The 14701-nt window shown below is 36.4% G+C and overlaps 3 protein-coding genes and 1 long non-coding RNA gene across 4 annotated transcripts; 3 read left to right on the forward strand and 1 right to left on the reverse strand.

Moving 5' to 3' along the window:
• The first annotated feature begins 52 nt into the window (after positions 1-52).
• On the forward strand, positions 53-757 carry LOC106301641. Its single transcript, XR_001262268.1, has 2 exons — positions 53-474; positions 547-757. It is a non-coding gene; the product is annotated as an uncharacterized LOC106301641 (long non-coding RNA).
• On the reverse strand, positions 743-6348 carry LOC106301640. Its single transcript, XM_013738091.1, has 20 exons — positions 5672-6348; positions 5365-5588; positions 5210-5287; positions 4964-5098; positions 4751-4872; positions 4479-4643; positions 4192-4297; positions 3962-4067; positions 3732-3842; positions 3470-3633; positions 3265-3382; positions 2896-3120; positions 2636-2826; positions 2380-2547; positions 2191-2296; positions 1965-2102; positions 1725-1883; positions 1418-1624; positions 1065-1331; positions 743-974 (listed from the first exon to the last, which is right to left on the reverse strand). The coding sequence occupies exons 1-20, from the start codon at positions 6203-6205 to the stop codon at positions 825-827; spliced, it is 3474 nt and encodes a 1157-aa protein (XP_013593545.1). The 5' UTR covers positions 6206-6348; the 3' UTR covers positions 743-824.
• Positions 6349-8273: 1925 nt separating this feature from the next.
• Positions 8274-8969, forward strand: LOC106303151 (F-box/FBD/LRR-repeat protein At1g51370-like). The gene has a single exon (XM_013739493.1). It carries the CDS (start codon positions 8274-8276, stop codon positions 8967-8969), a length of 696 nt encoding a protein of 231 aa, XP_013594947.1.
• Positions 8970-10786: 1817 nt separating this feature from the next.
• LOC106303638 (60S ribosomal protein L5-2-like) lies at positions 10787-12947 on the forward strand. Its single transcript, XM_013739933.1, has 9 exons — positions 10787-10921; positions 11158-11227; positions 11305-11396; positions 11491-11617; positions 11707-11786; positions 11891-12007; positions 12112-12246; positions 12340-12509; positions 12607-12947. Exons 1-9 carry the CDS (start codon positions 10919-10921, stop codon positions 12722-12724), a joined length of 912 nt encoding a protein of 303 aa, XP_013595387.1. The 5' UTR covers positions 10787-10918; the 3' UTR covers positions 12725-12947.
• Positions 12948-14701: the final 1754 nt, after the last annotated feature.

A 14701-nucleotide genomic window follows, 5' to 3' on the forward strand; every position in this document is an offset into this window, starting at 1 on the left:
GATAACACATGAAATAAGTGTCAAATAGAGATTTGGTAAAAAATATATTTTTTTTTGGCTATTCAGATCAAAAACAAGTTTCGCACAACTTGGCCAGATTCCACCTTCTCTCCGGGATCTCACTAGTTTGTCTTACATCAAGCTTTCCCAGAACCAGAGCTCCACGGTCTGATACCTCATACCGGCAAAACGAGCACAGTTTCAGGCTCAATCTGCTTTGCCTTTTGAAGGTAATCTAGGACTCTGTGGTCTTCCACTAAGTGAACGTTGTGGAGAGCAATTACAAGAGCCAGAACCAGAGGAAGTAAGAGTACTGAGCTGGACTGCAGCTGCCATAGTCTTCGTACCCGGACTCATCCTTGGGTTGACAACTGGGTACATCGTGGCTACACAAAAGCCTCACTGGTTCATGAGATATCTAGCGTGATAAAGCTCGGAAGCAGAGGATCCTGTTAGGTCACTTCAATAGCAAAGGTATGTTGCACAACAATTCTTTTTCCAGATACACTATGTAACCGATTCATTTTTCTCCCCTTTGATTCATAGTTTGAGAAGCTACAGCAAAAGATACCCTAAAGTGAGGAGCAATGACTAAGAAGTTGAGATCTTTCCTCTCCCAATACGCTTGGTTATGTACGGTACAAGAAATACTTTCTTCTTGTAGGCTTATATGCATGCAGCTTCTTTATTGAAAAAGAAAATGAATAATAGAATCGTTATTGACCATTTAAGATTTGTTGAATAGATTTTTAATATATATGTACGATATTATCAAAACAAATGAATGGAAAAAGAATGAGATTCTGTGTATATTGGACAATGGACTAGACATAGAAGTAAGAAGAGTGATTGGTCGTGTCTCTAGAGAGAATGGAACGAGCCTCAATCACTGAACGAGGAGCCTCCATATCTTTCTCCTGTAGCGAGTTCCCTTGCAGCCTCTGCATCTCTGATGCGAACGTGTCTTCCACTATCTGCACACATTTTGATCACAACTCAATCTCAACACCTAAAAAGATTTTGTCTATTATACAGTGTAGTGCTTAAAAGTTTTCATTGATTACCCCAAGAGCATAGTAAGAGCCTTTGTAGCCTACTTCATTCTCCTTTCTTCCCTCAAGAAACTTCAACACCACCTGTGCCATTCTATCCCAGAAGAGACGGCATGAAGCCACAAATATCTGACTTGTGAAGACATCGTGCATGTTTGAGATTGAGTCTGTGATTTGTGAGCATAACATCCTCATACGCTCGCGGACTTCGACTTCTCTCTCATTTTCTCTTATCTCCTCTAAGATCCTCTTCAGCCTTGTGGTCTTGTTTGATTGCGTCTGTAACATCACCACACACACAGAGAATGTCAAAACATGCATGGATTCGAATGCAGGTAGAAAATGTGAGGCGTTAAATAACTTACGTTGCTGACAAGTTTATCCACCGCGGCCTGCATGTAGTTTCTGTATTTTGTCCTGAGCAAGACAGTGATGACATTCATCTGCTCCCCAAAGAGTGATTTCTTATCCTCAACCACAGGAAGACACGAAGCCCATTGTCTCAAAATATCCTCAACTCTCTGATGTAGAACATCAAGAATTCTCTTTATGGTGTTGACAAAAGTTCCCAGCTGCATTCAACGAGAGGTAGAGTGGCACAGTGATGTTCAGTTCAATTCCTTAGAAAGGTAACAAAATTTATAACAAACATGCTCAACGGGTGGCTCTTACTTGAGTTGGAACAGAGTAGAGAGCTGATGATTGCCTTCTTGTCAGCTTCTGGACATGCATATTTAGCCTCTTTGGAATGCTGTCTTTCAAAGGAGTCAATATATCACTGTATTGTTTCTCAAGAGATTTAACAATGGCTCTCTCTACGATTGAGGCAGTCTAAAAGTACATGAAAAAAAGTGAAGCCAAGTTAGTCTTTGTAAATTCAGTAAGCTGCAAACTTGTAACTTTATAGCTCACGTTTTCCAAAATCAATGTGTATTGTGGCCATCTACTAATCACCACTTCATACTCCATAAGAGAATCTTTTATCCTCTCATACATGTCCTCAGCAAACGGTGATGTTGAGTGATTTGTTATTACACCAGACCAAGGAACCTGCCAAGACAAGCCATTGTATCTTATTACAGTCAAATGATAGGCTTTATTATTTTAAGGAACAACCCAACATGATCAGAGATAGTACCTTTTCTGCTTTGCACCGGTCAAGTAGCCTGAGTTCCATATCATGTATCCAAACCATTATGTAGTTATGGAATAATCCCCTAGAGTCTATACCACCCTGTACTGGACTGAGTAAAATAAAATAAATAGTTAGCGAGAATGAATGAGTTTGGTGCCATCATATTTTGATCCCAAGAAGCTAATTTCAAACCTGATGCCCCATGAATCGAGGCTCCTTTCGAAATCGGAAACTGCTATCAGAAGCTCATTGACATGAGGCTGTGGACAAGATGGTGGTACTGCTGACAGAAATGCTCTGAGCCGGTTACATAGCAGCGTACTGTATACGGCAGCGGCTATATTTGATAGGTCGATTGAGCTTGAATGATATAACAAGGTATATGATAAAATAAGACCAAATCAATATCAAGACTCGGAGATAATCTCAAGATGACATGATCATTTACCTTGGGAGTACATGCTCATTGGTAATCTTTATGTCAGTCTCTATTTCGCTGCTTATGTTTAGACAGAGATTCTTCATTTTATGGTAGGCTGTAGAAATTGTGACCGAGTCCAAAAGAAAACCTTCAGAGTTGGAGGAAACATACTCATCGGTCTCAGCCATGTGGTTCCTGCACCTCTTCTTTGCTGCTGTCTGCAATAGGTTTTTCATTAGATCAAGAATATCGTGAACATCATAGTCTTAAGGTCCGTATGCGCTTACCTTAAGGTAATTCTTCAAAATTTCTTGTCCTTCAGGAGACAATATATCATGAAGGAGGCAGAAAATCTGAACAGCTGGAGCAAGTGCTGTTGAAGCTGATTCTTGCACCGGACCAGATATGTGTGCCAACCCTGAAGGGCAGCTTTCATCTAATGACTTGTAATTCTCAAAAACATTTGCCAAGAGTTTTTCTATCTCTATTTCACAATCCATTAACATACTTTTCTGCAAGAACAGAAAATTCGTCAATAACTAGTAGTCACGAAGATAATTAAACAAGCAGATTTAAAACTAAAACGTGATAGCTCGGATTTTTTCAAGAGCTAGTAGCATCAGCCTTTTCAATTTGCAAAAGAAAACGGGAACTACCTCCTGCCTGGTCAAGCTCTTGTCACTTCGAGCGCTTAGGATGGGCACTAGTAACTCATGCACAAGTTGTAAGCATGTTTTAGTAGGAGTTGCCACATTCATTACATGTGAGAGATATCTGCAATGTATGGTGAAGTATATTTGAGTTAGTAGATTTTGAGCTAAATAGATACGAGACAGTATAGCCAAATAAATTTATGATTACCTTAACTTGGTATATGAATCGGAAACTCCATAGTATTCTGCGAATTCACTCAGCAACCATTTCCAAGACCCATTTAGTCTTAAGTTTTGAGCATGAAATCTTTGGGCACGTGTGGCAGCTTCTAGTAACAAATCGTATGCTAGTGTCTCAACAACAGGAGCACTCTATAACAGAAAAAATGCAAAACATTAGTGAGGCATTATCTCATTATCTCACAGAACAAAACATAGATAATCTGAGATTTTTTGGAGAAAGGCCATACCTTTATGTGACAGTCTTCATCGGATGAGGTCGTGCTACCAAGGAAGAGCTGGATCTTGCCAACACAGTCTTGTTCACCATGGTATATTGGCCACCATCTTACATTTTCATTCTGAACAAATGTAGAGTTTTCTTCAGTATATCTAAATATTTGAAAATACTATAACATATTCTCAAAGCAAAATGGAAGATATTTAACGCAGGGAGGAAGACCCCTAAAGGCATATTTACCGGATTATCAGTTAAGGATGCCATTGGAATTGTTACTTTTCCTTGAACTGATTTTTTCTTATCATGAACTTCTATCAGAAGAGCGTCGCCTTCAGGCTCGGGAAAGCTGAAGGAGGAGTTGTGAGTAAATCATTCACGCGGAAAACTATGAAACTAAATTCTGTAGCTTTCATTTATTCAAACAGCTTGCAAAGTTACAAGTGATTTCAAGAAGAAAGAGAATAGCTTACAAGACATGGTAACTTCCAGTTCCTGATTGCAAACAAACGGAAGATCCTTGTTGGACTTGATCTCCTTCTGCTGTGCTCTTCATCTGAAGGTAGCAGGAGAATTGTTCTGCAGAATCACAAAGATTAAGTCATGTCATCACATATCAATAGAGGTATCATCTTCCATTTAGTAAAAAGTTTGGCCAATATCAGACGCAGATCAATCGGCTGAGACAAGTTAAGTTAACAACCAAATATCATTCAAATGGTTTGATAAATGTTTAGTTTTTCATGTAAGAAAAGGAAACCTTCTGAAACTGCTGAAAGTGTAGCCGTCTTGATAGAACTCATCCCAGTCTTCACAAGTGATGAAACTTGCCGGCAATACTCTGCCCCCATTGGGGTGCTCATTAAACTCCGCAGCGAATCTATGCCTCTAAGTTTGCGTTGTGGTATCAATCGAAGTCTCTTTACTACAAACAAAATTGAAGAGGTATAATCAATATCTGATTCATGTCAGGCATATAAAAACTTATTTTTGCATTTCAGTTTTAGCTCATCAAAAGAAGAAGAGTGTTACCTTCCACCCTCAACTTTCTCACCACGTTCTTAGACTTCAAAGGTGTCTTTTGCTCTACTTTCACATTTTTGCTTTCTTCAGTTGACCGAACACCCCGAGGTTGCAAGAGAAACTTATGCAACCTATAACAACACATACAATAGAGTGATTAAATAATTCAATATACAACAAACAAGTCATGTCTTGAAAACCATAAAGAAACACATGTCTTACCCAAATGCACCACGGAGAAGACGACATTCATCACGCAGAAACTCAGGTGCCTCAGAAGAACCCCTTGACCACGCATACAAGCACAGTCTTACGCAAGCATCATATGCCAGAAGACTTTGCCAAGCATATTGACCGCTGCCGGAAAATTAGAAAATGAAAAAACATTTTGTAAGCAACCACAATAAAGCTCCGCAATTCCTCATTTCAAACCTCTTTCATTCTAAGTTGTGAAAAAAAGTAGTTAACCTGATACTATGGCAATTTAATTGATCAGAGCTGATGTCCTCGATTTGCTCAGCTTCCTCAGTTTGAGTCTCCCTCACACTGCACCAAACCATGATCACATTTACTAACACATCAAGACTTCTCCGCAGAACAAAAATAGAAAGCTCGATGCATACCTTCCACTAAATTCTGGATACAAATGAGAAACAGTATCACCAGCTATGCATCCAATGTTTACTTGTTGATGATGACTCTCAACTCCTGCTTCTCTGCAAATCTCGTCTTCAATCTGCTCAATTTCTTTTTCCAACTCCACGATGTTATCATCTTCTCCAATATCCATTATAGGCGGTGCACTTGGGGTCCCCATATCTTCATTACTGTCCCAATACACCGAACCCTAATTCAACATTTTGTTCCCAAATTTAGCAATACATCTGTAAAATTACTCAATCCAAAAACTTCAGCGAGATCAAATGTTACCTTGGAGCTCAGAGTATGCGGCCTCTCATCGCGGAGATAGCTACCCGGAGTCGAATTCGCCATGGCGAATCTCCGGAGCCTCGATTCACCGTCAGTGACTCTTCTGTTCGCAATCGGAACTTCGATTCTCAGATTCTTATCATTCAACGCCCCTCTGTTCAATTTCGAGCTGGGCTTTGTTGGCCCAAACACTTCTTCTTCGTCGTAATAACGCCTCACAACCTCGTCATCATCGAGATCGTAATCGGAGAGCAGTTCGTTAACTCCTCCTCCTACTCCTACGGCGTCAGAACCCGATGAAATACTCATGTCATCCTCGTCGTCGTCATCATCAGCACGAAGAGAAGTGGGGGTTACGAGCTTAGGGGAGCTCAGCTTCAAGGGAGACAAGCTGTGAGGAGAGATGAAGGAGAGAGGGGATCGCGGGAAGGTGATGGTGGATGGAGAGAGATTCTCGGAGAGAGGAGATCTGGCGCGAGGAGTTTGAAGCTGGGGTTCGGGATTGGATGGTGGTTTTCTGATGCAGGTCGCCATGAGCAGCTCAGGGAGAGAGAGAGAGAGAGAGAGAGATCGGGAATGTTCGAGGTGAGTGAGAGTGGAGAAAGAGGAAAGATGAAGGGGATTAGGGAAGGAGCGGCTGTTTCGATTAAAGAAATAATGGCAACGGCTAGTTTTGACCTCTCCTTTTCGTGTAGTTGAAGGAGACGAGTGGGGAGAGCTGCCAAATAATTAATTTATTTATTCATTGTTGTTTGTCATTCTTTTAGGACTTGAGCTCAGCCCTGTAGCGCCTGGAACAGGTCCTCGAAATCACTGACCGGCGGAATCCCGTCCGGGTTACCACCTCCCCCATAGCTCAAATCTTACAAAATAATATTGCAAATTTAATAAACAGTAATTTTGATACTCTTGTAAATCATTTTGATTCGAGTTTTGAAAGTACTGTTTTTTATAATTAAATTAATTCTTTTATATCAATTTTTATATAAGACAGTGTATAGTATTAAGCACATTTATCCGGAATCGAATCATACCAAATAAAAAAAAAGAGAAACCAAACTAAATCGAATTTCATTAGTAACCAAACGGATCCTATTTTTGGAACAAAAAAAAAACAGAACCGAACAAGAATTGAATCTGTATCCAAAATTTTAAAATACAAATTATATTCCTACAAATATTAAGTTTATAAGGTATACAATATTGATATTTTTAATTTCTAAACAAATTACACCAAAAGTGGACTTTTGATCAAAAACTATAAATATTACTATACAGATAAAAGTATAAAAAATAATTAATGCAGTAACTGTTTTTATAATGTTTTTATATACGTATATCTTATATAGAAAAATAAAAATATTTTAGCGATGATTTATAATAGAAATATTATATTTGCCTCAGCAATTACTTTTTTAAATATACTATATAGATTATAAATAAATGATTAATGAAAAAAATGATGAATCATTATATAAACATTCCATAATTGCAAGAATATGTGTAATGTTACAAGGATTGTTTGAGAACTGATATTAATTGTTCTAGGATTGCCTCTTTTAGATTTGGTTGAAATAAAAAAATATCACTGACCAATCAAATTATAACATTTTTTCTTAAACTTCACATATTGTTGACACTTAAGAAAATTGATATATAGTAGGATTTCTACAAAATTTAGTTTTTTTTTGAAAAAGTACAAAATTTAGTTAATTGATTAAAATTTAATATTTAAAAGTGTAAAGCATTTATGCATAAACACATGTCACCAAAACATTTCATGAGTATCTTGATATTTTTCATTTGGAATACTTTTCCTTTTTTATCCGAAATTATTATATTTTTTTTGTTAATTTATAGGATATCTATTAGATATGTTGCATTGTATTTTTTAATATATATTGCATTGTTGCTCTTAGTGTCATATATATATTATGTATATACACATTTCAAAGAAATAATCTTTTAGAGGGAAAAAGATTGACCGTGGAGTTAAATTTGCATTATAGTGTGGTTATAGAGATTCTGACGGCAAAAATCAGGTGTTCAGTTACAAAAAAAAAAAAATCAGGTGTTTTGTCTTCTTCTTTTACAGTTCATCTTTTTCCGATGGAGTTTGTTGTTCTTTTTGGCTTTTATGATTGCTACATGTTATGAACTAGGAACAAATTGCGTCAAGTTTTCATCTGATTCAGTTAATACTTTGTTTCTCCCACTGATCAGTCTTTTCATTCTTTTTTCCTGGTGGAGTTTGATGTTCTTTTTGTTTTTTGGTCGGATATGGACACAGTAAAGTGAATCATTTGTTTTGGCCCCTAAAATTTTTAGAGTTCATATATATAACATATAGGCTTTTAAATTATGAAAAAATTAAAGTTCTTACGAAATGTTTATAATTCCTCCCCTAAATCTCAGATCCGGCTTTGCCCGGTTTCTCATGTTTTCATCTGTTTCAGTTAATACTTTTGATGATGACAATATAACAATTTTGATAACGAGTCCATACTTACTTGGCTATATTAATTAGGTTGCGTATCGTTCTTGATTCAAATCCGTATTTTGATGTTTGTTTGTTTTTGTTTTAGTTGCTAAAGAGAGATAAATGGTGGTCATAAAGAGTTTGACAGGATCTCAAGAAGATAGGATAATCATAAGCCAATTACTGGATGCTTTGATATGTGACATACTTTGTCATATTTCAACTAAGGATGCTGTCAAAACAAGTGTTCTGTCCAAGAGATGGAAAAATATTTGGCAACAGGTTCCTGGATTGGACTTAAACTCCGAAGAATTCGAGAATCTCAGTGGGTTTTTTAGTTTTGCTAACAGTTTTTTTGATCTCCAGAGGGGGTCATTGATACGGAAACTCAGTTTACATATCTCTGGATGGGGTCATGATGGTTATCCCTCTTTTCCTAACCCATGGATTGATGACTCTCCGACCATGCGCAATATTCAGCATCTTGATATTCGTACTACTGCACTTTCAAGTATTACGGTGCTACCACTGAGCATCTATACTTGTAAGACACTTGTGCACTTACGACTCCGTTGGGTCACCTTAGTTAAAACTGAGTTTGTTTCCTTGCCTTGTCTTAAGATCCTCCACTTAGAACAAGTTATGTATCTCAATAAGGCCAATTTGGAGAAACTTATCTCAGGCTCTCTACTCTTGGTTGATTTAACGCTCATATCCTTATCATCGCCTAAAGATGATCAAAAGGTTTGGGATCTTCTTCTTCTTCTTTTCATTGGCATTTGTTTTTATATAATGATCTCCACAAAGACCTTGAAGTAAGCTCACATAAGGTCTAATCGGTACCAACTGTAGCTTTAAATTTTTGTTGTAGATAAAAATCTATAGATTTTTTTGCTGTGGTTTTAGATTTTATTCATGTAGAATTTCGGCTGTAGAATTTTAATTTCACTCTTAAAATATGAAAACATAATTAAATAATTATAGATTAATATAATATACATATATTAGACAAGATTTTAAAATAATAATCAGTCATATTATTTTATTGAAGAAATAGAATGTAATTCCAAAAAAATTCAATAGGTTATATCATTTCAAAAAAATAAGTTAATAGTACACAATGGTTTTTCTTTATAAAATTATTATGTAAGCTCAAAACAGTGATTTATTGCTTATAAAATGAAACTTAAATGATTATATATTCGTTTATTATGGAAATCCCAAAAGAATTGATGTGGATATTTGGCTGTAGAGGCTGTATGTTATTTTAAGAGTTGTGATGTTAAAAAATTATTAAAGCTTGATTGTCGTGAATTTGGTGCTTTGGAAATAAATAAAGATGTGGACAGCAGCTATAACAAGTACCAATCACACTCATAGTAGAGGTGGACATTTTGATTTAAATTCACATTCAGTTTGGTTTGTTTGAATCGAAAAAACCAAGGGTAGATATTTGTATTTAGATTTTCATTCAGTTTGGTTTGTTTGAATCTAAAAACCAAGGGTAGACATTTGGATTTAAATTCACGTTCGGTTTGTAAATACCATAGGTAGTTTTCAGGTTTGATGATGGTGTATAAGATTCATATCTAACCACTCTGTTATAAGTTTGTTGTAAATTTTTTTGGATTTTATATCCTAATTTATGTTTGATAATTCGGCTATATATTGTAAGTAAAAAAACTTATTTTATTTATTACTAATTTACTACTTTAGTTTTATATAGCATAAAGATAAATGAGAAAAAATTGCAATGACTTTACCTATAAAATTAAAAATATTTAACTTTTTTAAACATTTCTGTAAAACATGTAAAATAGAGAGGATACACGTGCTGGCAAAAAAAAAAGAGCGGGTATATGTTTTTTATTGACTCATTTAACTTAATATACAAAAAAACTATGGTAATTAGGTATCTATGCAGTTTTTGAAAGTATTTGGAGAGTTGGTTATTTAATGATATGATTTACCAAATTAATCCCCGTAGGGCAAAACGGAACAGTGGTCGAACCGGAGAAACGACAGTAGCTAGGTTACAAGGATTGGAAGAAGACAGAGGAGGCCGAAGCCTCTCGCTCCGATTGAAAACGGTCGAGAACCATGTGCTCCTCGTTTTTCCTACCGTTCAGGAATGAGTCCACGCACCGCACCCGACGACCTTACCTTGTAACCTAACACACCCTCGTCGTCTTCTCCTTCCTTCACCATCATCATCTTGTCTTTATCAAAGAAAATGTCTGTGAATTGAGAAGAGGAAACAAAAACTCGTAAAGTTTTTGCGGCAAAAAGCAAGAGATTTTTAGTTTTTATAGGGATACATTTGGGATTTACAAAAGTGGTACAGTAGATTTCCATATAACTAATTAAAGTTTTGTTTTAGGCTATGTGATGCAAATTCCTTTTTTTATTTTACCAAAAAATAAATATGTTTTTATCTAGATTTTTTTTTTTTGAACACATGTTTTTATCTAGATAAACAATAATTTTGACAACTAAATTTTAATACTCTTCTACCATGTATGCATTAATGATTATAATTACCGATGGAAATGTGGGCTTTTAGCGAGTTAGACATTTGGACCCAAAATTAATCTGCGTTACCGTGCAGTTTGTTTTAATGTTCACCGAGTAACAGCATCGAATCGTGGCCGTCGATTTACATCACATGATACACTAGGGTTTTAGTACTTTTAATATCGATTTCTCTCTAATCATCTCTTCTTGCCAAGCCTCGTAACGATTGTTCGGCGGCCACTGATCATCCAGCCATGGTGAGTTCTTCTTCTCTCTGTCTGTTAGCCATCATCCTAAACTTCGAGTTTTCGCGCGGTATGCGAATGTCAGCTAGATTGTACCAGTAAAAATGTAGTTATTTTCACATAATGTTTGGTTTCGAGCTAGTTCATGGATGTTTTATCATATCTCTAGCTAATGTGGATACATGATCTGCGAGCCATCATTTGCTTTGATTGATCCTTATTTTTTTTCTACTGCGTTACTTTTTTAGGTGTTCGTGAAACCACAGAAGAAGCAGGCTTACTTCAAGAGGTACCAAGTCAAGTTCAGGAGAAGGCGTGGTATGTTACCTAACTATCTTGTAATCCTTACTTGCGAAACAAGATTTGATTTATCTGATTTGTTATCTCTTTCTTAGATGGAAAGACTGATTACCGCGCAAGGATCCGTCTGATCAATCAGGACAAGAATAAGTATAACACTCCCAAGTATCGCTATGTTGTCAGATTTGTAAGTATCGTTTGACTTCTCTGTCCATGTCAGTTCTGTTTCTTTCTGTTGTGTCTCTTAACTTAGGTTCTTGATCGTTTGCATGTGATAATAGACCAACAAGGACATCGTTGCTCAAATAGTGTCTGCCACTATCACCGGTGACATTGTTCTTGCATCTGCCTATGCGCATGAGCTTCCTCGTTATGGCCTTAAAGCTGGTCTTACAAACTATGCTGCAGGTATTAAAATTAACCTTTTCTAGCTTCTTGATAATCGTCTATCGTTATTTAGACAATTTGCTTATGAATCTTATGTTACTCTGTTTCAGCTTATTGCACCGGTCTCCTTTTGGCCCGCCGTGTCCTTCAGATGCTTGAGATGGATGCTGAGTACGAGGGCAATGCTGAGGTACGACTTATATTAAGTGCATATATAGCTATTGTTTTGTGCTTACTTCTTCACCCCTGTTTGGATTAGAGTTAACTGATGAACCATTTTTTATATTTGTATAGGCCACTGGAGAAGGCTACTCTGTTGAGCCGACTGACACCAGAAGGCCATTACGTGCTCTTCTCGATGTTGGACTTGTTATGACCACAACCGGAAACCGTGTGTTTGGTGCCCTCAAGGTACTTATCTAAACCTTATATGTAAAGATTCAGCTTACCCTGTGAGGGGATTACACAAATCTGATATTGAATTAATGGGTGTGAGTTTATGTTATCTGTTCTAGGGTGCTTTGGATGGTGGACTTGACATCCCACACAGTGACAAGCGTTTCGCTGGGTTCAACAAGGAAGGAAAAAACCTTGATGCTGAAGTTCACCGGAGATACATATATGGTGGTCACGTTGCTGATTACATGAAGGTATTTCTTCTTAACATCATTTCTTGTGAATCAGCTCATTTCTTCATTGTTTGTGAGATGTCCTTATCCAAGTCGTATTATTACGATGTGCAGCTGTTGATGGAGGATGAGCCAGAGAAGTACCAGAGTCATTTCAGCAACTACTTGAAGAAGGATCTTGCACCTGAAAGCATGGAAGAGATGTACAAGAACGTACACGCAGCAATTAGGGCTGATCCATCAATCAAGAAGTCTGACAAAGAGGCTCCTAAGGAGCACAAGAGGTAAAAGAATCATCACAGATGGAATCTAGGGATTGTGTGGTGTTTTTTGCTGTATCAGAAAGCCTGAAAATATGATTCTGGGTGATGATGATAACAGGTACAACCCGAAGAAACTGACTTATGATGAGAGGAAGGCTAGTCTGATCCAGCGAGTGAAGGCTTTGAACTCTGCTATTGGTGGGGATGACGGTGATGAGGACGAAGATGACGAGTAAACATGATGGCTTCTTCAATAATCTCTTTACTATCATATTCTCTATGAATTTTTCTTTATACTAGTTCTTTAAACAGAACAAGTTTTGTCGGATTATGTAGTGACTGGAGGTTTGAACACCACTTGTTTTCAATCGAATTCAGTTAAAACCTAGGCGTTTTTTAGAACCATGTCAGTGGGGTTGGTCTAAAACATTTCCAAGAAAGAGATTTGTTTCCATCGTATGAATAAACACTGTCGTTTGATGGCTTGATAGAGAAAATTAACGTGAAAAGCAACGATGAGGAACCAAGTAACAAACTGTAGAGCCAAATTTGGTGTACGAAAAGAGTTCACATTTACTGGTTAACCAAATAAATTTCTATCTACAAAGAGAGTTACATATAAAATGGTACTTTGTGTTGGGTCCTTTACATCTTTAAGCACTTTATACTGGGGATGTACTATTAAACTTGTTTTTGTTTTTTTTCTCCCTAAAATGTCTTTTCTCACGGATAAAGATTTTCTTTCTAGTTAATGTTAAAGTGAGAGAGTAATGATTAGTTAGTTTCTTGTGGTCAAGAGATGGACAAACATTGTATGGTTAATTACTTGTGGTCAAGAGATAGCCGAGCATTATATGGTCATGGCAGGTGAATGGGTCTGTCGAGACGAAGGAAACTGGGATTTTGTCGTAGACAAAACGCAGATGTCTCGCAAGTTTCTCGTGGTCAAGAGATGGACAAGCATTGTATGATTAATTACTTGTGGTCAAGAGATAGATGAGCATTGTATGGTTATGGCAGGTGAATGGATCTGCCGAGACGAAGGAAACTGGGATTTTGTCGTAGACAAAACGCAGATGTCTCGCATGGTCCCGTTCCGTGATGGCATTACATTGAGCAAGTTGGAGCAAAACGTCAAGAAGGAGTTCTATTACGGCGAGAAGGTGGAGAGTGTAGCCTTAAGATGATATCTTAACGGCGGTGATTCTTGAAGATTGAAGCAAATTGAGGGCGGCTTTTGTGCTTCATCTAGACGGAGAAAAGATGCAACGACGTTACATGTCCTGCAATGAGAGAAGGAAAGAATCGCTGATCTGAGATTAACTAGGTGGTGGAGAAGGTTTGATTCTTGAGTTGCGGCGGAAGCACATTAGGATTCTGAAGAAGAGAGAGATGAGTTGGTGGGTTATGGTGGGGCTAAGTAAAAGAAATAAAATAAAAAGAAATATGAGTTAAAAAGGTAACTAAGCTAGTTTGTATTTTTAGGGGTAGTTGAGTCATTTGAATCTAATAAAGTATTGGACATGAGAGAAGTATATCTAAGTGATACGGAAGAAGAAAAAAAGTACATGTAAGTGTAAAAATTTCACAAAGTTTTGGCTTTCTTCAGAGCAAATATTGTTTGCTTGTGATTCTTCTTCTCACTATAATCTATACTAATAAAAGGAACCTTTTGAGGCTCCATAGACCGTCCACATCAGCGACAAAAACTTCTCCCGAAAGATGACACGTGGCATAAAATATAGTTTTACATTTTAATATTACTAATTTTCGAAAATTATAAATAATATGTAAACATACAACATGAAAAATGAAAAAACTACATTAAACATATGTAAAATTACCATTTTTCACTTTAAAAAAATACGGCTTATCTACATAATGTAACATTACCGTTTTATAAAAAAAAACAAAAAAAACATAATATATAATTTTGAAAATAATAAATATATGTAAACATACAACATAAAAATGGAAATACTACATTAAACATATGTAAGATTACCATTTTACATTTAAAAATGCCAATAATATGTAAACATACAACATAAAAATGGAAATACTACATTAAACATATGTAAAATTACCATTTTTCACTTTAAAAAAATACGGCTTATCTACATAATGTAACATTACCGTTTTATAAAAAAAAACAAAAAAAACATAATATATAATTTTGAAAATAATAAATATATGTAAACATACAACATAAA

Source organism: Brassica oleracea, chromosome C7 (genome assembly GCF_000695525.1).
Source record: "Brassica oleracea var. oleracea cultivar TO1000 chromosome C7, BOL, whole genome shotgun sequence".
NCBI classification, from domain to species: domain Eukaryota; kingdom Viridiplantae; phylum Streptophyta; class Magnoliopsida; order Brassicales; family Brassicaceae; genus Brassica; species Brassica oleracea.

Bases quoted from the DNA above. Each gene is read 5' to 3' on its own strand.
- LOC106303151 (XM_013739493.1), top strand. From the start codon at position 8,274: ATGGTGGTCATAAAGAGTTTGACAGGATCTCAAGAAGATAGGATAATC.
- LOC106303638 (XM_013739933.1), top strand. The intron at 11,618-11,706 runs GTATTAAAATTA...ACTCTGTTTCAG, and splicing joins TCTTACAAACTATGCTGCAG to CTTATTGCACCGGTCTCCTT. The intron at 12,008-12,111 runs GTACTTATCTAA...TATCTGTTCTAG, and splicing joins GTGTGTTTGGTGCCCTCAAG to GGTGCTTTGGATGGTGGACT.
- LOC106301640 (XM_013738091.1), bottom strand. From the start codon at position 6,205: ATGGCGACCTGCATCAGAAAACCACCATCCAATCCCGAACCCCAGCTT. The intron at 3,121-3,264 runs GTAGTTCCCGTT...CTGTTCTTGCAG, and splicing joins AGAGCTTGACCAGGCAGGAG to AAAAGTATGTTAATGGATTG. The intron at 2,103-2,190 runs GTACTATCTCTG...TTGTCTTGGCAG, and splicing joins ACCGGTGCAAAGCAGAAAAG to GTTCCTTGGTCTGGTGTAAT.